Source organism: Ursus maritimus, unplaced genomic scaffold (genome assembly GCF_017311325.1).
Source record: "Ursus maritimus isolate PB19 unplaced genomic scaffold, ASM1731132v1 scaffold_34, whole genome shotgun sequence".
In the NCBI taxonomy this organism is placed as follows: domain Eukaryota; kingdom Metazoa; phylum Chordata; class Mammalia; order Carnivora; family Ursidae; genus Ursus; species Ursus maritimus.
This window is the reverse complement of record NW_024426008.1, coordinates 27560743-27579752: the sequence shown is the minus strand read 5'-3', so window position 1 is coordinate 27579752 and position 19010 is coordinate 27560743. Positions and strand designations below refer to the sequence as shown.

General features: G+C 50.8%; 1 protein-coding gene across 12 annotated transcripts in view; it reads right to left on the bottom strand.

Annotated features, from left to right (window-relative positions):
* CDK20 (cyclin dependent kinase 20) overlaps positions 1-19010 on the bottom strand; it is a 43606-nt gene that overhangs the window by 21221 nt on the left and 3375 nt on the right. For 3 of the 12 annotated variants that reach the window (XM_040620351.1, XM_040620350.1, XM_040620352.1), the window contains exons 5-10: positions 18788-18850; positions 17392-17515; positions 16881-17036; positions 10891-10928; positions 3527-3690; positions 2992-3110 (exon numbers count right to left, since the gene is read on the bottom strand). In XM_040620351.1, coding sequence (XP_040476285.1) covers positions 2992-3110; positions 3527-3690; positions 10891-10928; positions 16881-17036; positions 17392-17515; positions 18788-18850 — 664 coding nt within the window. Of the gene's footprint in view, positions 1-459; positions 969-2991; positions 3111-3526; positions 3691-7351; positions 7742-8424; positions 8488-9571; positions 9732-10523; positions 10929-14775; positions 15775-16880; positions 17037-17391; positions 17516-18787; positions 18851-19010 lie in introns of those variants that run through there. The other 9 variants (XM_040620353.1, XR_005831875.1, XM_040620357.1 and 6 more) reach the window with 9 other exon arrangements.

Genomic DNA, 19010 nt, shown 5'->3' with positions numbered 1-19010 from the left:
AGGAGCCTCAGGGAACACTGAACATTCACCAGGGTTAGTGAGGGAGGCGTGAGACTCCCTCCTGGTCTCGGGTGGAAGTGGAGGTCAGGGGTCTGAGCACGGACACGCGCACCTGCCGCAGGAAGGGAGGGCGCTGTTGGCGGCACCAGGCCTCTGACGCCAGAAACAGACGAACTCAAACCCTAGAATTCTCCAGCGACAGTGGATGAGACGTGGCATGGAAAGCTAGACAGACCAGAAACCAATATGATCAGTCAAAAGCATGGTCTTTATTTTATTTTTTTTTAAAGATTTTATTTATTTGACAAGAGAGAGAGACAGCGAGAGAGAGAACACAAGCGGGGGGGGGGGGGGGAGGAAGAAGCAGGCTCCTAGCGGAGGAGGCTGATGTGGGGCTCGATCCCAGAACGCCGGGATCACGCCCTGAGCCGAAGGCAGACGCTTAACGACTGCGCTACCCAGGCGCCCCCAAAGCATGATCTTAAATACTGTGAGTACGTGGGAACTAAGATCATTTTTGAAAAGGAGCATTTATTGGGGCACCTGAGTGGTGCAGTCAGTTGAGTGTCTGACTCCTGATTTCGGCTCCAGTCATGACCTCAAGGGTCTTGGGATTGGGACCCACGACAGGCTCCACGCTCAGCGGGGAGTCTGCCTCAGATTCCCTCACCCTCTGCTCTCCTGCTCTCTAAAATGAATAAATAAATCTTTTTTTAAAAAGAAGTATTTATAAACTTCAGGAAAAGCCAAATGTTAGTTTGCCTCACAGCTCGGCGTGAAAAGCACTTATGCGGTAACAGTGCTGCTAACTACACAGACCATATTCGGGAACAGGGAAACTGCTGTGTGTGGAGGTGGGAGGAGGCAAGGGGGGTCGTCTCTACAGGAGGTCTGCTCGAGGAGGTACTGAGGCTGTGCAACCAGGCACGACGTGTGCAGATGGCTCTGGACTCTGAAAGAGGCTCACGCTGGCAAAACAGAGCACAGGGAAGCAGAGCTCAGCCAGCTACGGCCTTCAGCCACACCCAGCCCACTGCTCGTATCTGTATTTTAGTTAAAAACAAAACCAGCAGACAATTTCACAACACATGAAAATCCGTGTGCCTCACACGTCACCGTGGGTCACTAGCTCTGTCAGAACAGGCCACTCCCGTTTGCTTTCTGCTCCTGCATCGCACCCGCAGAACTAGGGGTTAGAGCAGGGCCACAGGACCCCTGACGGACAACGTCCACCGAGCCCGTACCCAAGTGCTCTTCCCGCTCAAGTTGAGACCCGATCATCTGGGCAAGTCCAGGGCCGCCCCCCCCCCCCCCCCACTATGAGCCCATGTGGCCAGGTGTCCTTCCTCAGCCGAGGCAGGTCCTTCAGAGAGGCCACAGGAATGCAGGCAGCCTCCCACCCTCAGCAGCCACAGGCCTTCCCGTGAAATGACCCTCCAACACTGCCTTGTAGGAGGAAAACCAAGCACGAGAACAGGAAATCATCAAGAACCGAAAGCTTGGCCACGGAGTAGAGAGAAAGGACACAAACAACTTTGTACCCTTTAAACAAAAAAAAGAGCATGGGGATAAGAACAGGCTCCTGGTAATGAAAGAAGTTTCTGCAAAGCAGGCAGACAACACATAGTCTCTGAAGTATGCGGATTGAGGAACAAAGTCTACTAACGTAAAGACGGCTGAATCGACAGCTACCAGGAAAACAAAATCAGACAGGACGTCAACAGTGGTCGCCTCTGGGAAGAACTGCTGAGGAGAGCAGGCAGGGGGACAATTCTTTTGCTCATGAAATATCTCCTAGTCCTACTTTTCCAAAACCCTCAACAGTATTTTACTTTAATGATTCAAAAGCAAAACAAATTGTAACTAACCATAGCGCATCCCTCAAATGCCCCCCCCGGCACCCCTTCCTCCCATTCTGAGCCCCTGCCCTGGCTCCTGGGCCCCTCACGACCTAGGCTGCAGCCCAGCTGGGACTCTGAAGACTCCATCACCACCTGTGGCCTCAGGCGGCCTCTCAAGTGTCCCCGTGTGACCAAGCACAGCGCACACCCGTTCTCTCCCAGACTCTAACATGACGTCTGGGCAGAGCAGCGGCCCCACAGTGGGCACAGGGGTGCAAGGACGCAGCTCCCAGCAGCCTGCTTCCTCGCACACTCACAAGGAAGGCCCAGGTCTCAGTCAGTGTGCTGCAAGCCAGGGTACCCTGTTCGAAGGGGTAGGGAAACCCGGGGAGCCCGCTCTGCTCTCTGTGCGTGAGCTGGGGCACCTCCAGCAGACCTCTGACAGCGACGTGAGCAGGCTCCCCACCTGACGCAGCAAGGACCTAGAGGTGCCTTTGCTTGTCCAGGGTGTTCAAAACCAAGAGGTGATCTGTGGCTTTCCAGGAAAACGTTCTGCACAGGAGGCTGGGTTCTACGTGTGCGGAACCCCTGGATTTACAGGGAACCAGATGGCTCAAGACTCAGACATCTCCCTCTGTCTCAGACTGACCGTCTATAAAATCAGGATGACGATAACCCATGCTTTGCTCAGCCGCTGTGAGAATCAACGAGAAAATGGGCTCAAAGTTTTTTAACTATAGTGACAACCAAGTGTGAAATACAAATTGAGTTATTGAAGTCTCAACTTCGTGTACTTAGCTGGTACACGGGGGTAACTAAAAGAGGCAACTGTTTGAGCAGAACGCCCCGGATCGGGCACCAGCCCCAACGTGGACAACGCGGGACGGGGAGCAGGTGCTGCCACCCCGCCACTGCCCCAGATGCCCAGCTCCCCGAGCCCGGCCGCGCGGAGTGAGGGGCAGATCAGGCTCCACCTGCGATCAGACCTGAGTTCCAGGCACGACCTGGCCTCCTGCAGTTCAGCGTTCTTGTCTATACCACGGGGATTCCACCACCTCGAAGCTGCCCGCGGGGGATGAACGCGCTAGTGAAGAGGAAGGACCTCCCTAAGAACCTGTGAGTCGCACCCTGGCCCCTCCACCCGGCTCACCTCCTGCACATCCCAGGCACGCACAGTGCTGTCTGAGGACACGGTGCACACCACCGACTTCTCCTGCCCGTCAAACCGGCACTCGTTGGTTGAGATGTAGGCCAGCTCGTCTATGCCGCCTAGAAGAGAACAGACACTGGCCTTGAACGCACACACGTTTGTCCGGGACGTGGACATGAGGACTGGGGGGCAGGCAGGACACTCATTCCTCTCTTTCGGGAGTGCACAGCTGCTCCTTAGGGGACAGCAGTGGCCACAGGGCTTCACACCCAGGACTGCCCCCTCCCACCAGCCACATAGCCACAACAACTCCCTACTCTTGCTTTCTGTTTCCCTCTACTCTGAAATAAATACAACGATCCCTTCTTCACCGGGTTACTTCGAGCACCAAGTGACATAGCCAAATACAGAACCCAGCAGGGCAAGTACTCATCAGGCAGCCCCTTGCCTCACTGGCTGAACACCAAATCCCAGGGCACTCGACCAGGGCAGGTGAGCAGCAGGAAAGCACACAGGACTGTACTCCCCACTGTACCTTCATGCCCAGCAATGGCTTTGCAGATGAAGTCCTTCTCTGGCCGCCCAGATTCCATTCGGAACTCCAGCTCAGATCGGCAGAGATAGTACTGTTTCCATGTTTGTGCGCCCAAGGTCATCTGGGAGCCTTTACATGATGACCAGCGTCTCAGACACAGCTGCCTGGAAAACACCCACGATCCCAGGCAGGACAGGGCAGGTGTTAGAAAAAGGTACTATGATGTCGACAGGTCTGGCTTTGATTCCTGGCTTTACTGTCTCGTAGCTTGGACAACTCACTCTGCCTACCAAGGCCTCAACTACCTCCATTGCTACATGGGGACAGTGATGAGATGACACTGAACAAGGGCTCACCAGAAGGCATCAGCGCTTCTTGGGTATTCCACCAGTTTTCCCGACACCTCCATGAAGTAGGTCCCAACCCTCCCCGCCCCCCGTACGTGACAGGGGCTTTAACTGACCCAAGGCCAAGAACGTGCAGCTTTGGTCATGTAACTGTAATTCAAGAGTATTTCTTGGGACGCCTGGATGGCTCAGTTGGTGAAGCGTCTGCCTCTGGCTCAGGTCATGATTCCAGGATCCTGGGATCGAGCCCCCCATCAGGCTCCCTGCTCAGTGGGGAGCCTGCTTCTCCCTCTCCCCCTGCCTGCCACTCCCCCTGCCTGCCACTCCCCCTGCTCGTGGTCTAACAAATAAATCTTAAAAAATAGAAGAGTATTTCTTGAAGTCTCCATTATTGCTGAATTGTCAATTTCTCCCCCAAATTCTGTCAGCCCTTCATGTCTTTTGCTGCTGTTATTAGGTGCGTATGCATTTGTAATTTTTAGAACTTCTTCATAGACTGACTTATCATCATAAAATAGCCTTCTCTGTCTCTAGTAATGCTTTCTGTCTAACAGTCTACTTTATCTGATATTAGCGTGGCTACTCCAACTTTCCTTTGGTTACTGTCTGCACAGTCTTATCTGTTCCCATTCTTTTAATTTCAACTTATCTAAGTCTTTGAATCTAAAGTATGTCTCTTACAGAGAGCATAAAGTTGGATAATTGTTTATCCCTTCTGACAAACTTTGCCTTTTTATTGGAGTGTACACTTAATAATTTCATGTAATAAGGCATGATTTACACGTCATCTTGCTACTTATTTCTATGTTTTATGCACTTTCCCCTCTATTCCTGTTACTGCCTTCTTTTGTGTTGAATATTTTCTAATGTACTACTTTAATTCCCTTGTCATTTCTTTGACTGTATTTTTTAAGTTCTTAATGGTTGCATTGGGGATTAATCTAGTTTTGATTGATATCAACTTAATTTCAACAATATTCAAAAACTTTGCTCCTATGTAGTGCCATTTCCTGCCCCTCTCCAGCTGTGCTGTTCCATCTACAAATTACACGTTACACATCCTACTGCATCAACAGAGATCTACAGTTACTGTTTTACGCAACTGTCTTTTAAATCATAGAAGAGAAAAAGAGACCTGCGAGACCTACAAATAAGAAATACGTTTATACTGCCTTATACATATGCCTATAGAGTTACTTCACTAGTAACTATGTTCACATGGATTCAACTTACCGCGTAATGTCCTTTCACTTCAATCTGAAAGACTTCCTTCAGGATTTCTTGTATGGCAAGTGTACAGCAACAAACCCTCTTAGCTTTTGCTAATCTTAAAAAGTCTTCATTTTCTCCTTTATTTTTCTAGATATTCAATTCTAAGTAACAATCTTTTCTTTCAACACTTTCAATGTCATCCCATTACCTTTTGGATTCCATGTTTTTTAATGAGAAATCAACTGTTAGTCTCATCGGGGTTTCTTGTACGAGCTGCTTCTCTCTTGCTGCTTTCAAGATTCTACGTCTTCAGCTTTCAAGTTTGATTACAACGTGTCTTTTTAAATATTTTATTTTTGTAAGTTATCTCTACATCCAGTGTGGGGCTTGAACTCATGACCCCAAGATCAAGAGTTGCATGCTCTACCAACTGAGCCAGCCAGGTGACCGTACAATGTGTCCTGATGTGGAACTCTGTGAGACTAACGTGCTTCCTACTGCACAGAGACGACACTGGTGATGTGGAACTCTTCAGTTTATCCTACTTGCAGTTCATTGAGTTTTTTCAAGTGTAAATTAACATCTTTCAACAAATTCGGGGTTTCCAGCCCTTATTTCTTTAAATATTTTATTCCTTCTCCTTTTTCCCTCTCATTCTGGGGCTCCTGTTATGCAATGCTGGCATGCTTGATGGTGTCCCACAGGTCTCTTAGGCACTGTTGATTTTTCTTCCTTTATATTCATTCTATTTTTCAGACTGGATAATCTCCATTGGCTTATCTTCAAATTCACTGATTCTATCTTCTATGCTCAAATCCTGAGTTTTTAATTTGATAGGATAATTTTCTACTCTATCATTTCTATTTAGTTATTTTTATAATTACTCTTTACTGCTATTCTCTATTGGATGAGACACTATCCTACTTCGCTTTAGTTCTTTGAACATAATGAAAAGAGCCAATTTAAAGTCTTCATCTAGTACATCCAATGCCTGAATTTCTCAAAGACAGGTTCTGTTGTTTGCTTTATTTCCTGTGTATGAGCCATAGTTTTCTTATTTCTCTGCATGACGCGTAACTTCTGTTGAAAAGCAAACTTTTTTTTTTTTTTAAGATTTTATTTATTTATGTGACAGAGAGACAGCCAGCGAGAGAGGGAACACAGCAGGGGAGTGGGAGAGGAAGAAGCAGGCTCCCAGCGGAGGAGCCCGATGTCGGACTCGATCCCAGAACGCCGGGATCACACCCTGAGCCGAAGGCAGACGCTTAACGACTGCGCTACCCAGGCGCCCCGAAAAGCGAACATTTTAAATACTGTGGAATTCTGGAAATCTGAAGCCCCCCCAGGTTTGTTTCAGCTGTTTACTATTATTGTTCATTTAGTAAAGTTTATGAACGAATTCTGAAAAGCCTGCATTCTTTGTTACATCTGGCCACTGAAGTCTGCTTAAATTAGAGCTTACTAATGATTGGCCAGGGATTTCCCAAATGCCTGGAACTACAAAGTCTTGTGGGCATCAGCACGGGCTCCGGTGCACGCTGGGGCATGCATCCCACACTCAGTAAGGCAGCTGACAACTGTACCCTAGCCTTCACTTCCTACTTGCACAGAACCCCAGGGTTAGCCAAACAAGTGACTTTAGAGCCTTCTGAGGTCTTCCCTGAATTTGTGCACCCCCGTTACAAGTGCCTGGGCTTTTAGGTTCCTAGGAAAGTGTCAGAGCTTTTCAAAGCCCAAGCCCCTAAAGACATCACATTCTCAGCTTTTCCTTTTAAGCTTTTTGGTTAGCCTACTATTTGCTCAACTGCTGTCCATCAGTTCTGACAGCCACAAATTTAGTCAACTATTATTGTTTTGACAAAGGTCCCAAAGGAAAGGCTTTCACACTGAGTGAACTCCAAGTCAGACCAAATAAAAACAGTCTGCCCATGGGGTCTTCCAAGAAATACCAGACAGGTCAAATAATGACAATTCTCTGGTAATGAGAATCCAATCCCATTCTGCCCCCTCCAGTGGCTGCCAGCCTCCTGGTTTCACTATGATTGTGAGCTGTTGATGTTCGAGGCTAACACAGAACTGGAGGGGGTTTATGGGAACAGGGCTAGAAAACTTGCTATTCCAAGATTCAAATATTTTTTTCTTAAATGAACACTTCCTAGACTACTACAAGTCTCTTGTTAATTTCCAGAGTTCTGAAAAAGTTAATTTTGACAATTTGTGTCAGTTTTCTCATTGCTTTAATAGAGCAGAAAATTTTCAAACCCACCATTTTCCAAGACCCTGCATTCTGGGCTTCCATTTGACTGCTGTCAATTCTATGATAGAGCCTCTCTCATCAGGTTTTTGAGAATAAAAATGTTAGCTCATCCACACTGTAGAGAACTAGACTCTCCATCTTGTCTGTGGGCACCAGAGTGAAAGAGTCATGGCTCTTGCCGTGGGACACTCTCAGCCAGTGGCTAGGAGGATAAGCAAAATAAAAGTTTATGGGAGAAAGATGACATTTCAGAAGGGGCAACATGTGATACGGGACCTGAGCACAAAGTGAGAGGACTTCTGGCTGGGGGAAGGCTAGGGATGCTTCATGGGCAGAGGCTTCCAGCATTTCACAGTCCGCGGAGCTGATGCGGCATCGTGTGGCTCCAGCCTAGCACGCCTACCTCACAGAGAACACAGATGAGGTTAGGTAGGAAATACAGGGCTCACAGCCCGTGGCCCCAAAGTACAACACACAGTCATCACAGCTGCTCCACTCACTGAGCACCTCCATGTCAGGCCCTGTGCTAGGCACCAGGGACCTTCTAACACACGGAGAAGGATCCAGTGCCCATGTTGGATGAAGGTTTTACTGTGCTTGCTGGAACTCTGGTCCTTCTGCCAGAACTAGTACACTGGGATGCCTAGGTGGCTTAGGTCACGATCCCGAAGTCCTGGGATCGAGTCCCATGTCCGGCTCCCTGCTCCACAGGGAGTCTGCTTCTCCCTCTGCCCCTCCTCCCACTCATTCTCTCAATCTCACTCTCTCAAATAATAAATAAATAAAATCCTAAAAAAAAAAAAAAAGATTCAACTTAAAAAAATAAAAAAGTGATAGTAGTATACCTGCAGCCTGTGGACCGAACGGACACCTGGATTATTTTGTTTGGCTCGCACAGGATCAGCCCACACGAACCAGCTGCCACACTTAAAAATCCTTAGATTTCACATAAAAGTCAGGAAAAGGCAAGTGGTGTGGCTGTACTGAACCCAAATCCCCAGCTGGCAAATCTGTCCGGAGCTGCACAAACCTGTACCCTGTAGAAAAGAACGAGCTCTGGGCCTCACCAACTCTTGTACCTTCTGGATGTCAGGACTGAGCGCCAGTTACCTCGCATCACCACTCCTTATGCTGTGGGCTTTGAGCTGAAGTAAGAAAAGGAAATTTCCTGTACCCATATCTCAATCTGAAGAGTGTGAAAACGAAAGCTAGACCAAGATAATGTGGCTTAAGAAAAAGAGAAGGCACAGTTCCTTGTGGAAGTAAAGTCTATTTCTACGTATTTAAGGCCATTACACATCAAACCTTAAGTAGGACTCATGACCAATATTTAGAAGAAATGAAAAAACAAATGATTTGACAAAAACACAGGGAGACTGGGGTGCCTGGGTGGCTCAGCTGGTCAAGCAGCTGACTCTTAGCTCAGCGCAGGTCTTGACCTCAGGGTTATGACTTCAAGCCCCACACTGGGCTCCACGCCGGGCATAGAAACTACTTTAAAAACAAACGAAACAAAGGCAGACCATCAAAAAGGTTGAAGTATGAATATTAATAAAATATGTGCTATTCCTCTGAATTTCAATGTATCAAGTGAAAAAATACTGTGATACCAAAACTTTTCAGATAGCAATTAATAACAGATGATCTGTTATACACAACAGAAATTATGTACCTTAAGCAAAAGCAAATATTTGCAATTTTACTTCTAACCAAAAGCTAATGTTTAATGTGAAGACAGCAGAATTTAAAAGGTCATGAGACATTAAAAAAAGGAACTTGCAGCATTCTCAATTAAAGTTATATACTAGACATTAAAAATAAATGACCAGTTAACTACATTCATTTGCTGTGTCCGTAAGAATTTCTAATGGTCCTGGAGAACTTTCGGACCTGGTACCCATGACAGACACAGCATCAGAAACGATACATGCATGTGACCACAGATGACAATGCTCCTGAAATGCTGTTGTCCCAGCTCCAGAAACAAACCCCGTTTTTATAAGAACACAGTTCAAAGATACAATGCTAAAGAATGACTTTATGCTAAGAAAGTTTAGCACCAAACAGTATGAAATAGTAATGAACTGAAACCCATTCGTGACCTGGCTTACAGAAGCCAAACCATCGACCTGAGGAACTGGAGGAACGACGTGTCAACATATGACATACGTGTGGTGGGTAGGTGATAAGCCACTGAAGATATTTTTTGAACTGCTGAAAGGAACTTACCCCTGTCACTCAAACAGAAATTCCTCTCCCAGCTTATCACCAAAGATGAGGACGAAGACCAGGGTTGGGGCTGGCATCCTACTGATTTCAAACGTGAATACTGCTCTGCTAGGTCTTCCACAAATACTCACAGCAACCCATAAGTCAATTCATTTATTTCCTATGACACAAAGTCACCGAGAATCACATTTGGCAGGACATAATCTTGTCCATTCCCTACAGAGAAATCAATTTCCAGAAATGAATGTTCTATCTAGAGTTCATTCCCCAAAATGTAAAGATGGAAATAAAACAAAAGTTCTCTTCAAAACTAATGAAGGGGATTAGTATCATTTTTCCAATATCACTAGTGATAAGTGAACGAAAAGCATCAGGTACTGTAAGACACTGAACACTGAATACGGCAAGACCTGCATTCCGGAATTCTCAAGGATCTCAATGCATAGTTGTCCTGAAAACAAAACCCATCCAGCAAAGATTCCCTCCATGTTTGGCAGCCCTTCCTGTGTGAACAGCTGTAGGGGCTAAAACTAAATACGGCTCCCAGCTGACAGTCAAGGCTATAGTCTGTCTTATATTCAGCAAGAGACCGACGATCTGCCTCCTTTCTTGGGACAAAAGTCAGGTTCCAAAGGGAAAATGAGTAAGAAAGAAAAACATAATAATGACTAAAATATTTTTCATTTTCAAATTTAATTTTAATTTTTTAATAATAATTTTCTATTATGTTAGTCACCATACAGTACATCCCTAGTTTTTGATGTAAAGTTCCAGCGGGGGGGGGGGGGGGGTGTTACAGAGGGAGAGGGAGAGGGAGAAGCAGGAGAAGCAGACTTCCCACTGAGCAGGGAGCCGAAGCCCCTTCCAGGACTCCGGGATCATGACGTGGGCTGAAGGCAGACACTTAACTGACTAGGCCACCCAGGCGCCCCTGATTTTCTTTTTTTTTAAATTCTAAAATCGTATGTGCTTATACAGCTATGTTGTTACACCACAGATGAGCTCAAATGAAAAGTAGTTTGATTTGTCTTGTCAGCCGGCTGTATGCATTTCCTGTACATTTCTGCCCCTGAGTTTGGTACTCCTGCCGTATATCAATCTCCCATTCAATTAATAAAACTCTTACATTTCAACATACCACTAAAAAGAAAGAGTATTACACACCTAACCGGGGGGGGGGGGGGTCCTGCTAAGTGCTGTGGACTGTCCCTTCTCGTGTACTCATCAACGCCAGAAACAGTGCTCAAACCTCTTCTCCAGTGCACTCCTCACCTTTGTGGGACACTCCCCTGACCATGTCTGGCCTTTCCTTCACTCACCTCCACAGTTCCTTGGTCATTGAAACTTCATTCCAGACCTAGAACAAGAGCACAGAGAAGAGAATGTCTGGTCGGTCAATGTGCAGTTGGCACCCAGCTTGCTGGGCACTGCAGAAGGGGCAGAGAGCTAAATCAGAGCCAAGGGGCTCATAAGTGACTACTGATCAAGTCCCCAGTGGCTGAAGTACTCCAGGGAGAGACAGGACTACCCGAGCATTGTCTCAAGTGTGAAAAAAAGAGTGAGTATTCTGCCATAATTGGAGTATACGGTTCTGGGGAAAGGAGCTGGAGATCTGCTAAGTCCTAAATCCCAAAGGCCTATTGGCAAGAACTGTGAGAAGCCCTCGGGAACTGCGGCTGGAGGAGCGGCAGGGTTACACTGTTTCAGGAGGATCATCGGCTGCCGTCAGAACTGGAAAGGAGGGTAGAGCAACAGGCCCCAGAATGGCTGCTGCACTGGCCTAGAGGGTGTCCCAGAGATGCCAAGATGGTGGAACTGAACAGCCGCCTGGGGGCGTGGGGGGGGGGGGACACATCGTCAGCCCTGCTCCATAACCTGCCCTGTAGAAGCATCTGGGAGAGGCTCAGCGTCAGTCCCAGGAGGGGACCAGAGTGCCATGCCTGCCCTCCCTCATTCCCACAGCTGCATTCTAGGCCTCCCTGGCCTCTCCAGCCTAGGCCAGCCTGATTCTGAAGCCCACACAGCTTCGGTGGGAACCACTGTAGAGCTGTCTGCGGTCCAGCTCCACTGAAGGCCCCATTCCAGAAACTGGCTTTCTGATCCATGGCAGAAGGAACCACCTTCCTCTGAGCCCAGGCCCCCACTTCCACAGCCTTTGGTCATCTGCTAGATCAAAGTTCCTCGGTATTTTTGGAAGGAACGTAATATTTGTATTTTGCCAAAATCAAGTCAGGTAAGAAGATTTATACATTTTCCTTTTCTATAACTCCCAGTTCAAAACCCAACTGAGAACTTATTTCCCAAATACAAAGTATAATGTGTAATATAACCTGAAAAATACTACCCACCTTTGAGGATCCCTCTGTTAGATCCTGCCCTTTATAGGGGCACCGTGAGGCAAAGATCATTGACCTCATCTTACCTAAGGGGGAAACTATGTCCCAGAAAAGCTGGTGCTATCCAATGGTATAAGTCACCCTCCTTTCAAACTCTGCCCCTGTAGTATCCCTAGTCTGCTGCCGGGAAAACAGCCAGGGATCCAATTCCAGCCCTGTATGGGACTACGTGGGTGATCCTCAGTTTCCTTACTGGTAAAAAAAAGGGGATAAAAACGCGGGGTTTTACGTGACACATTTTAAATGAGTTATAAAATTCAAATAGAAGTCTGCGAAAAAAATCTGCTATTGATCCTTCTGTAAAATGATACGATAATGTGTGAAAATTAATAAGGAAAACCTCAGGAGACCAGCAGTGGGGGACTCTTCAGACCACAGCACTTGTCAAGTGCAGACCCCATAGGAAAAGATGCACATTGCAAATTGATACTAGTTTGACTACTACTTTACCATCCCAGAGGGAGTAAGATTTCCTGCCCCAGCAACAGCCCAGCCTAAGAGAGGCCACTACACTTCCAGCTCCCAGCTCCTCCAGGGGACCTTTAGCTTACAACAGCCTTCACAACACTTCTATATAAGAAGCCTCCTGGCCTTTGTTTTCTGGACTATGGTTTTACTGTAAGCTGCTTGTCCCAAACTGCAATTCTCTGCTATTCCCAAATAAACACATTTTTGGTGGCAAAATAACTGGCGGTTTCATTTTTAGGGCCAACAAATGCATTTTAGGTTACTTAACAAAGCTCATTTACTCAGCAAGTATTTACAGAGGGTACACTAAACGCCAAGAAATTCACTGGCTGCTAGAGACACATGACGCAAAACACAGACAACCTTGATCTGGATAATGAATCTCGGTAAGGGGAAAAGCAGACGTTAAATAAATATGCTATACACTCAGTTAAATTGCGTGGAGCTCTAAGAAGAGCTCAGCGCAGCTGCACACGGGGCCCAGGTGCAGACCGATGCACTCAACAAGCCCAGGGCACGGACAGCCAGGCTGCAGGTGTGCGAGCGTCCTGGGCGCAGCGGGCGTGCCACTCAGGAAAATCTTGGCTTCCCAAGCAGGCCCCAGGAGAGAAATTCCAGAATTATCCAGAAGAGATGGGAGGAGCAAGGAAACCGGTGCTCAAGCCCATCTTAGCAGTGAAGCCTGATGGCAGGGCGCCCGCTGCAGGAGAACCGAGCAGCGTCTGAGCGTTGCCAGAGGCCGGCGGCTTGCAGCATTGCTCCCCCAAAAGCCGCCCAGATCACCACCCCCGGGGCCGCGAGCGCCCTCTGCCGACCACGGCATCAGGGCCGCCTGACACCGCCTCCCAAATGGGGAACCAAGCCCAGAGCGGGGCCAGCCGTGAGCACTCGGGGACCGTGGAGCCAGCCCTGCCTCCGCCCCGACCAAGCGCGCTACCTTGTCCACCTGTGCGGCGCAGAGCAGGTCTCGGGCCTCCAGGAAGGAGAAAACGTGGAGCAGCTCGTGCGGCCCAAGCCGAGGTTCCATCTCGCTCCGCCACCCCGGCCCCTCCCTCCCGCCACGCCTCCTACACGCTTCTGCGCCACTCGGCCAAGCCCCGCCCACCTCACCGCGCTTCCGCCCTGCAGGCCAAACCCCGCCTATCCCGCCGCGCTTCCCTCACGCTTGCGTCAAGCTGACCAAACTCCGCCCATCCCACCGCCCTTCCGCTTCACTTGGCCAGGTCTCGCCCATCCCACCGCACTTCCGCCCCGCAGGCCAAACCCCGCCCATCCCACCGTGCTTCCGCCGCACTCAGCCAAGCCCCGCCCATCCCATGGCAATTCCGCCCCACAGGCCAAACCCCGCCCACCCTGCCACGCTTCCGCTCCACTCAACCAAACCGCGGCCAACCCACCGCGCTTCCGCCCCGCAGGCCGACCCCGCCCTGCCCACCGCGCTTCCGCCCCTCAGACCAAGCCCCGCCCCGACTACCGCGCTTCCGCCGTGCAGACTACGCCCACCCAGCCTGCACTGCTCCGGATCTTCTGAGTCAATCCTCTTCCAGCCATCCAGCATATGCAGTAGCCAGTCCGCCCCGCTTCTCCCCAACCTTCCGCTTGCCTCTGACCACCCCCTTGGCCCTCGCCCTGACCTCTACTCCTGCACTGACCCTCACGCCAGGGACCTTGAGGCGAGCACCTCCCCAGCCCCGGCCCCCACCCTTGCCAGTGACTGCCCTGTCCTGCATTTCGGCCCCACCGCTTACACTCTCTCAACCTGGCCTTTGACAAGGTCCTCTCCTTTACCAGGGTCCAGCCGCCCCTGGTCGTGACACTCACCCTTACCTTGACCCTGACCCTCCCCTCCAACCTCGCCCTGCTTCTAACCCTCAACCCTGCTATCATCTGCCATCTATCCTACCGAAACGCCTACCTTCACCTGACCCTGGCACCGTAACCCTCACAGTGAACCTCACCCTGGCCGTGACACCCAGCTTCACTCTGACCTTGACATTCAAAGTCAGGGTCAGCGGTCGAGCTGCGGGTACAGGCTGGAATTTATACGGAGCTCAGAACTCCCAGAAGGTAGCCAGACTGCAGCTTAGAGTTGACAGGAGATGCGGCTGGAGAAACAGGCACACATCCCTCAAGTTTCTCTTGCTAAGTTTCTCTGCTCTGTTTTTAATTCTTCCTGAACTAAGGCTGCACTGTCCCAATTGTTGAGCCCTATGCTAAGTCTTAGGTCTAACAGAGTGAGTCCTTCCCTCCTTTTTCTCCTCTTCTGCCTAAACCCTTTTATTTTGATACAAACTGTAGAAACAGCTTATCAAATCTTACTAGACAACAAACAAGGGCTGATTGGGCTTGTATTTGGATTTACTAAATTAAGACATGAGTTCCAGGAATGCCTATCTCCTTACTTGCTCTTTATCTAAGGAGGGGATACGTCTGGTCCTGGCTCAACCTTATCCTGAAGGTAGAGATGTTGGTAAACCAGCTTAAACCTGATAGGTGCCCAACCTGAGCCATCCCTGGGCTTAACTCCTGCCACCTCACCTCCAAATGAGAGCACTGTATGAAACCCTCAGGACCAGAGTAGCCATGAATGGGGCCACTTCCCTGAATAGGGAAGCAGGAGAAGAAGGGGCCATGAACTGATGCCACCCCGGCCACTTCCCTGAATAGGAAGGGAAGAGGGGCAGACATCAGGCAGAACTACCTGGGCTTTTCATAATAAATCTTGAAACTGAACTAGCTTTTAATGCCTCTGAAAACAAAACCAAAACAAACCTGCCCTCCCACCTGTGTTTCAGTGTGAGGACATCTTACCCTCTGCACTCCCCTAGACGGCTCTCCCAGGACCGTCCCTGACTGGGAAGGCAGAGCCTGGAGAACCAGCACCATGGCAGGCACAGCCCCGGAGCCCACTGTCTCCCTCTGATGGGTAGGTCAGCAGCACGCAGAACGGAAGCCGACAGTGCAAGCTGCAGGTCTCCTCTGCTGGAGCTGGACATCCTCATCACCTGGCTGGGAGCAGGACCAGGCATGGAGTGGACTGAGTGTGGCTGGGTAGAGGCCATGGGAGGTCGAGTCAGGCTATGCAGAAGAACAAGAAGCCTGGGGACTTGGGGAGCAGGACAACAGGGCTGGCCCAGCGTCTCAGCCCTCTGGAATGAAGGGCCGAATCAGCTCCGGGTTCAACAGTGACTCTTCGAGAGGCCGGTCCACGTGGAAGTCATGGACATGGGGGGGCCCTGGGTGGGCCTTGGGGGCAGGTCCCCCTGGGCGCTGGGGAATCGGCAGCTCCGAGGGGTGGGCAGGCAGGGGAGCCGTGAAGAAGTACTGGTGCAGGAGGGCCTGGGGGCAGCAAGCAAGGGAAAGCAGAAGGAAATCAGTCACCTCCCCGTCCCCGCCTCAGCTCTCTTCCCTGTGAGGGAGGACCTGAGCACTGCCCTCCTGAGGCTCGCTCCCACAGCATCTCTGAGTGTTCACCATCTGAACACTGTTCCGGAGGCTGGCAGAACAAAGAACCTGCCCTCGTGACGTCTTCCACGAGTCAGGGGTGCAGGTGACCAACAAGATAAAGGAAGATACAGGGTGCATCACATGACTAGGGCTGTGGAAGAGACAGCAAGGGGGTGAGGGATGCTGGAGAGGCTGCAGGCCTGCAAAGCGATGCTCGAGCAGAGAGATGCACGGGTGAGGCCCAAGGACATGGAGTGCGCCTGGAGCCCAAGGGGGAATGAGCAAAGGGGCAGGAGCTGGCAGGGCCAAGGAGGTGATGGCCCCAAGTGTGTGACACCCGTTGGCCCCTAGGACCTGGGCTTCTGCTCTGAGAGGGGGTCACAGGAGAGCCCTGCAGGGGGTTTTAGGCGGCTTGCCAGGTGGAGGACACACTGAATGGGCAGAAGCAGGCAATGGCGGGGTGGGGTAGTGTGCAGGGGCTACCAGACTGCAGGAAGCGGTCGGATGGCCTTGGCCCACTTTAGAGGAGCCGATGACGTGAGAACTCACCAGGGGCCATGCCAGTGCTGAGGGTGGGAAGGGAACGGCAGCCATGAGGCTGGGGACACAGGTATACCCAAGGCAGAGGCCCTGGCACTACTGGCCATCAGCCCATGGTCCTCCCCCTCCTTCCCTGCCACACAACCCACCCTTCTGGGTCCCCCTTGCCAGACCTCTGCTCATCATTTCTCTCATGCTTAAACCTGCACTCCCCCAAAGTCAGTCCCAACACCCCACCCTCAGGGCCCAGGATGATAGCGGGAGTTTATCATGCAGAGTGAGTATCTGTTGAAGGGATGAGGGATAACACAGATGCACTCTTCTGCAAGGTAGGCATGGGCCCCCTGACCTGCCTGTGACCCCTGGGCTCTGTTCCAACCCATCACAGTCCTGAGGGGCTTCAACCTCGGGATTGCGGGTCCTGAGTGAGGGGTATCAGGGAAAGTGGGTCACCGTACCTGGGAGGCTGAGATGCGCTGGCGCGGAGGGTAGAGGAGGAACTGCCCCAGCAGGTCCAAGGCTTGAGGAGACGCGTCGGGCAGCACCTCCTCCAGGGGCACGGGCGCCTGCTCCTTGAAGGAGATCTTGTTGTAGTCGGGCAGCTCTGTGATCTCCTAGAACCACTGTCATTAGTTCTTGCTCGCTATGGCCCACCTGCTCACTCTCGCCCGCGGCTCCCACTCCTGCTGTCACTCCTGAAATCCCACATCCCCTCCCTGACTCAGGTACCTGTGCCATACCCAGCTTGGTGAGAAGTGCAAGTGTGCTGGGAGAGAAGGGACAGGACCTAGCCTCAGGCATCCAGCAGGACAGAAAGGGAGAAGCCCCCGAGGGAGGCCAGGACAGTGGTATGGGTGGTCAAGGAGGCATGGGGCCATGAGGAAAAGGTGCAGGAAAGGGTGGTCCTGGCTACTGAGGGGAAGGGAGGACACCTGCCCCCACCCCTCCCCACTGGGAACCCTTGCAAACCGGCCAGACTTGAGGGCTGGGGGTGCCCAAGATTCGAAGCACACAGCAAAGCTGTTCAATATCGTTCTCCCCAGGAAAGAGAGGGGATCCGTTCAGCAATTCCCCCAGGATGCAGCCCACAGCCCTGTGGATACAGACCCAAAGAGCTCAGAGATCTCACACCAGGACACACATCTCCCCCCACCAGCTCTGTCATCTCACACCAGGACACAGATCTCCTGACGCCAGCTCTGTCGCCTGTCACCTCACACAAGGACACAGATCTCCCACCACCAGCTCTGCCACCTCACACCAGGACACAGATCTGCCCACGTCAGCTCTGTCACCTCACACAAGGACATAGATCTCCCCCCCACCAGCTCTGTCATCTCACACCAGGACACAGATCTGCCACGTCAGCTCTGTCACCTATCACCTCACACAAGGACACAGGATCTCCCACCACCAGCTCTGCTACCTCACACCAGGACACAGATCTGCCACGTCAGCTCTGTCACCTCACACGAGGACATAGATCTCCCCACACCAGCTCCGTTGCCTCACACCAGACACACATCTCCTACCACCAGCTCTGCCACTTCACACCAGGACACAGGTCTCCCCCCATCATCTCTGTCACCTCACACTGGGACCCAGATCTCCCTAACCCCAGTTCTATCACCTCACACTATAGACAAAGATCTCCTGCCACCAGCTCCATCACCTCACGCTAAGGACACAGATCTTCCCACATAGCACCCACACCTCATACTGGGGCCAAGGAACCACAAACAGCACAGATGCTTCATATCTAGGAATACAGACTCGTAAACAAAGACCACAAGCCTAGAACACAGAACATATCCCCCTACTAAACAGCTCACTGGCCTCAACCCTAGAAAACACAGTGACACCCTCACTAGTTCTGAGACTTCTCAGAGCCTCAATTTCTGGGACACACAGCCACCACCTTACACTCCTCGCCTTCCGGGGCAGACCTCCAAAACAGCCCCTACATCTCAAGCTCTTGAGCTTGTGCAAATCATCCTACCCCAAATAAAGGCTTCGAGCCTTCACACTCAGGGACCCAGGCCTCTGGATAGCTCACCTCCTGGGATATATGCAACCCCTATACACTCATGTAGATGATCCATACGCCTTGAGCCTCACACCACCTCCCCCACTCCAGCCCGGAAGCTTCCCACTCTGATCACACCTAATCCCCACCCAGCTCAAAAATGTCGTAGAGAGGAAAACTGACACCAAACTCCTCAGACAGCCCAACCAGGGAAGACACCCCAAGGCAACCTATAGTTCACAGAAGACACCCCCAAATAGCTTAGCAACCCCAAAGCCCAGGAGAAAAAGGTGACTCCATAACCCACCTTCCCCCACGCCCAGCCCACAGGAGCCTCACCACAGGTCAACGCCCTGGTCATACTGGCGAGCGCCGTACAGGAGCTCAGGGGCTCGGTACCACCTGTGAGGAGGAGGGCGGGAAGTCACAACCAGGTGGCTGGTCTGCCAGAAGGCTGCCTGAATAGGTCACCCCAGCCCCACATCAGACCCACAACCAATGTCTGAATTGAAGGTTCAGAAGCACCTCATCCCCAGTGAGAAGGATGGGGCCCGTCCATTGC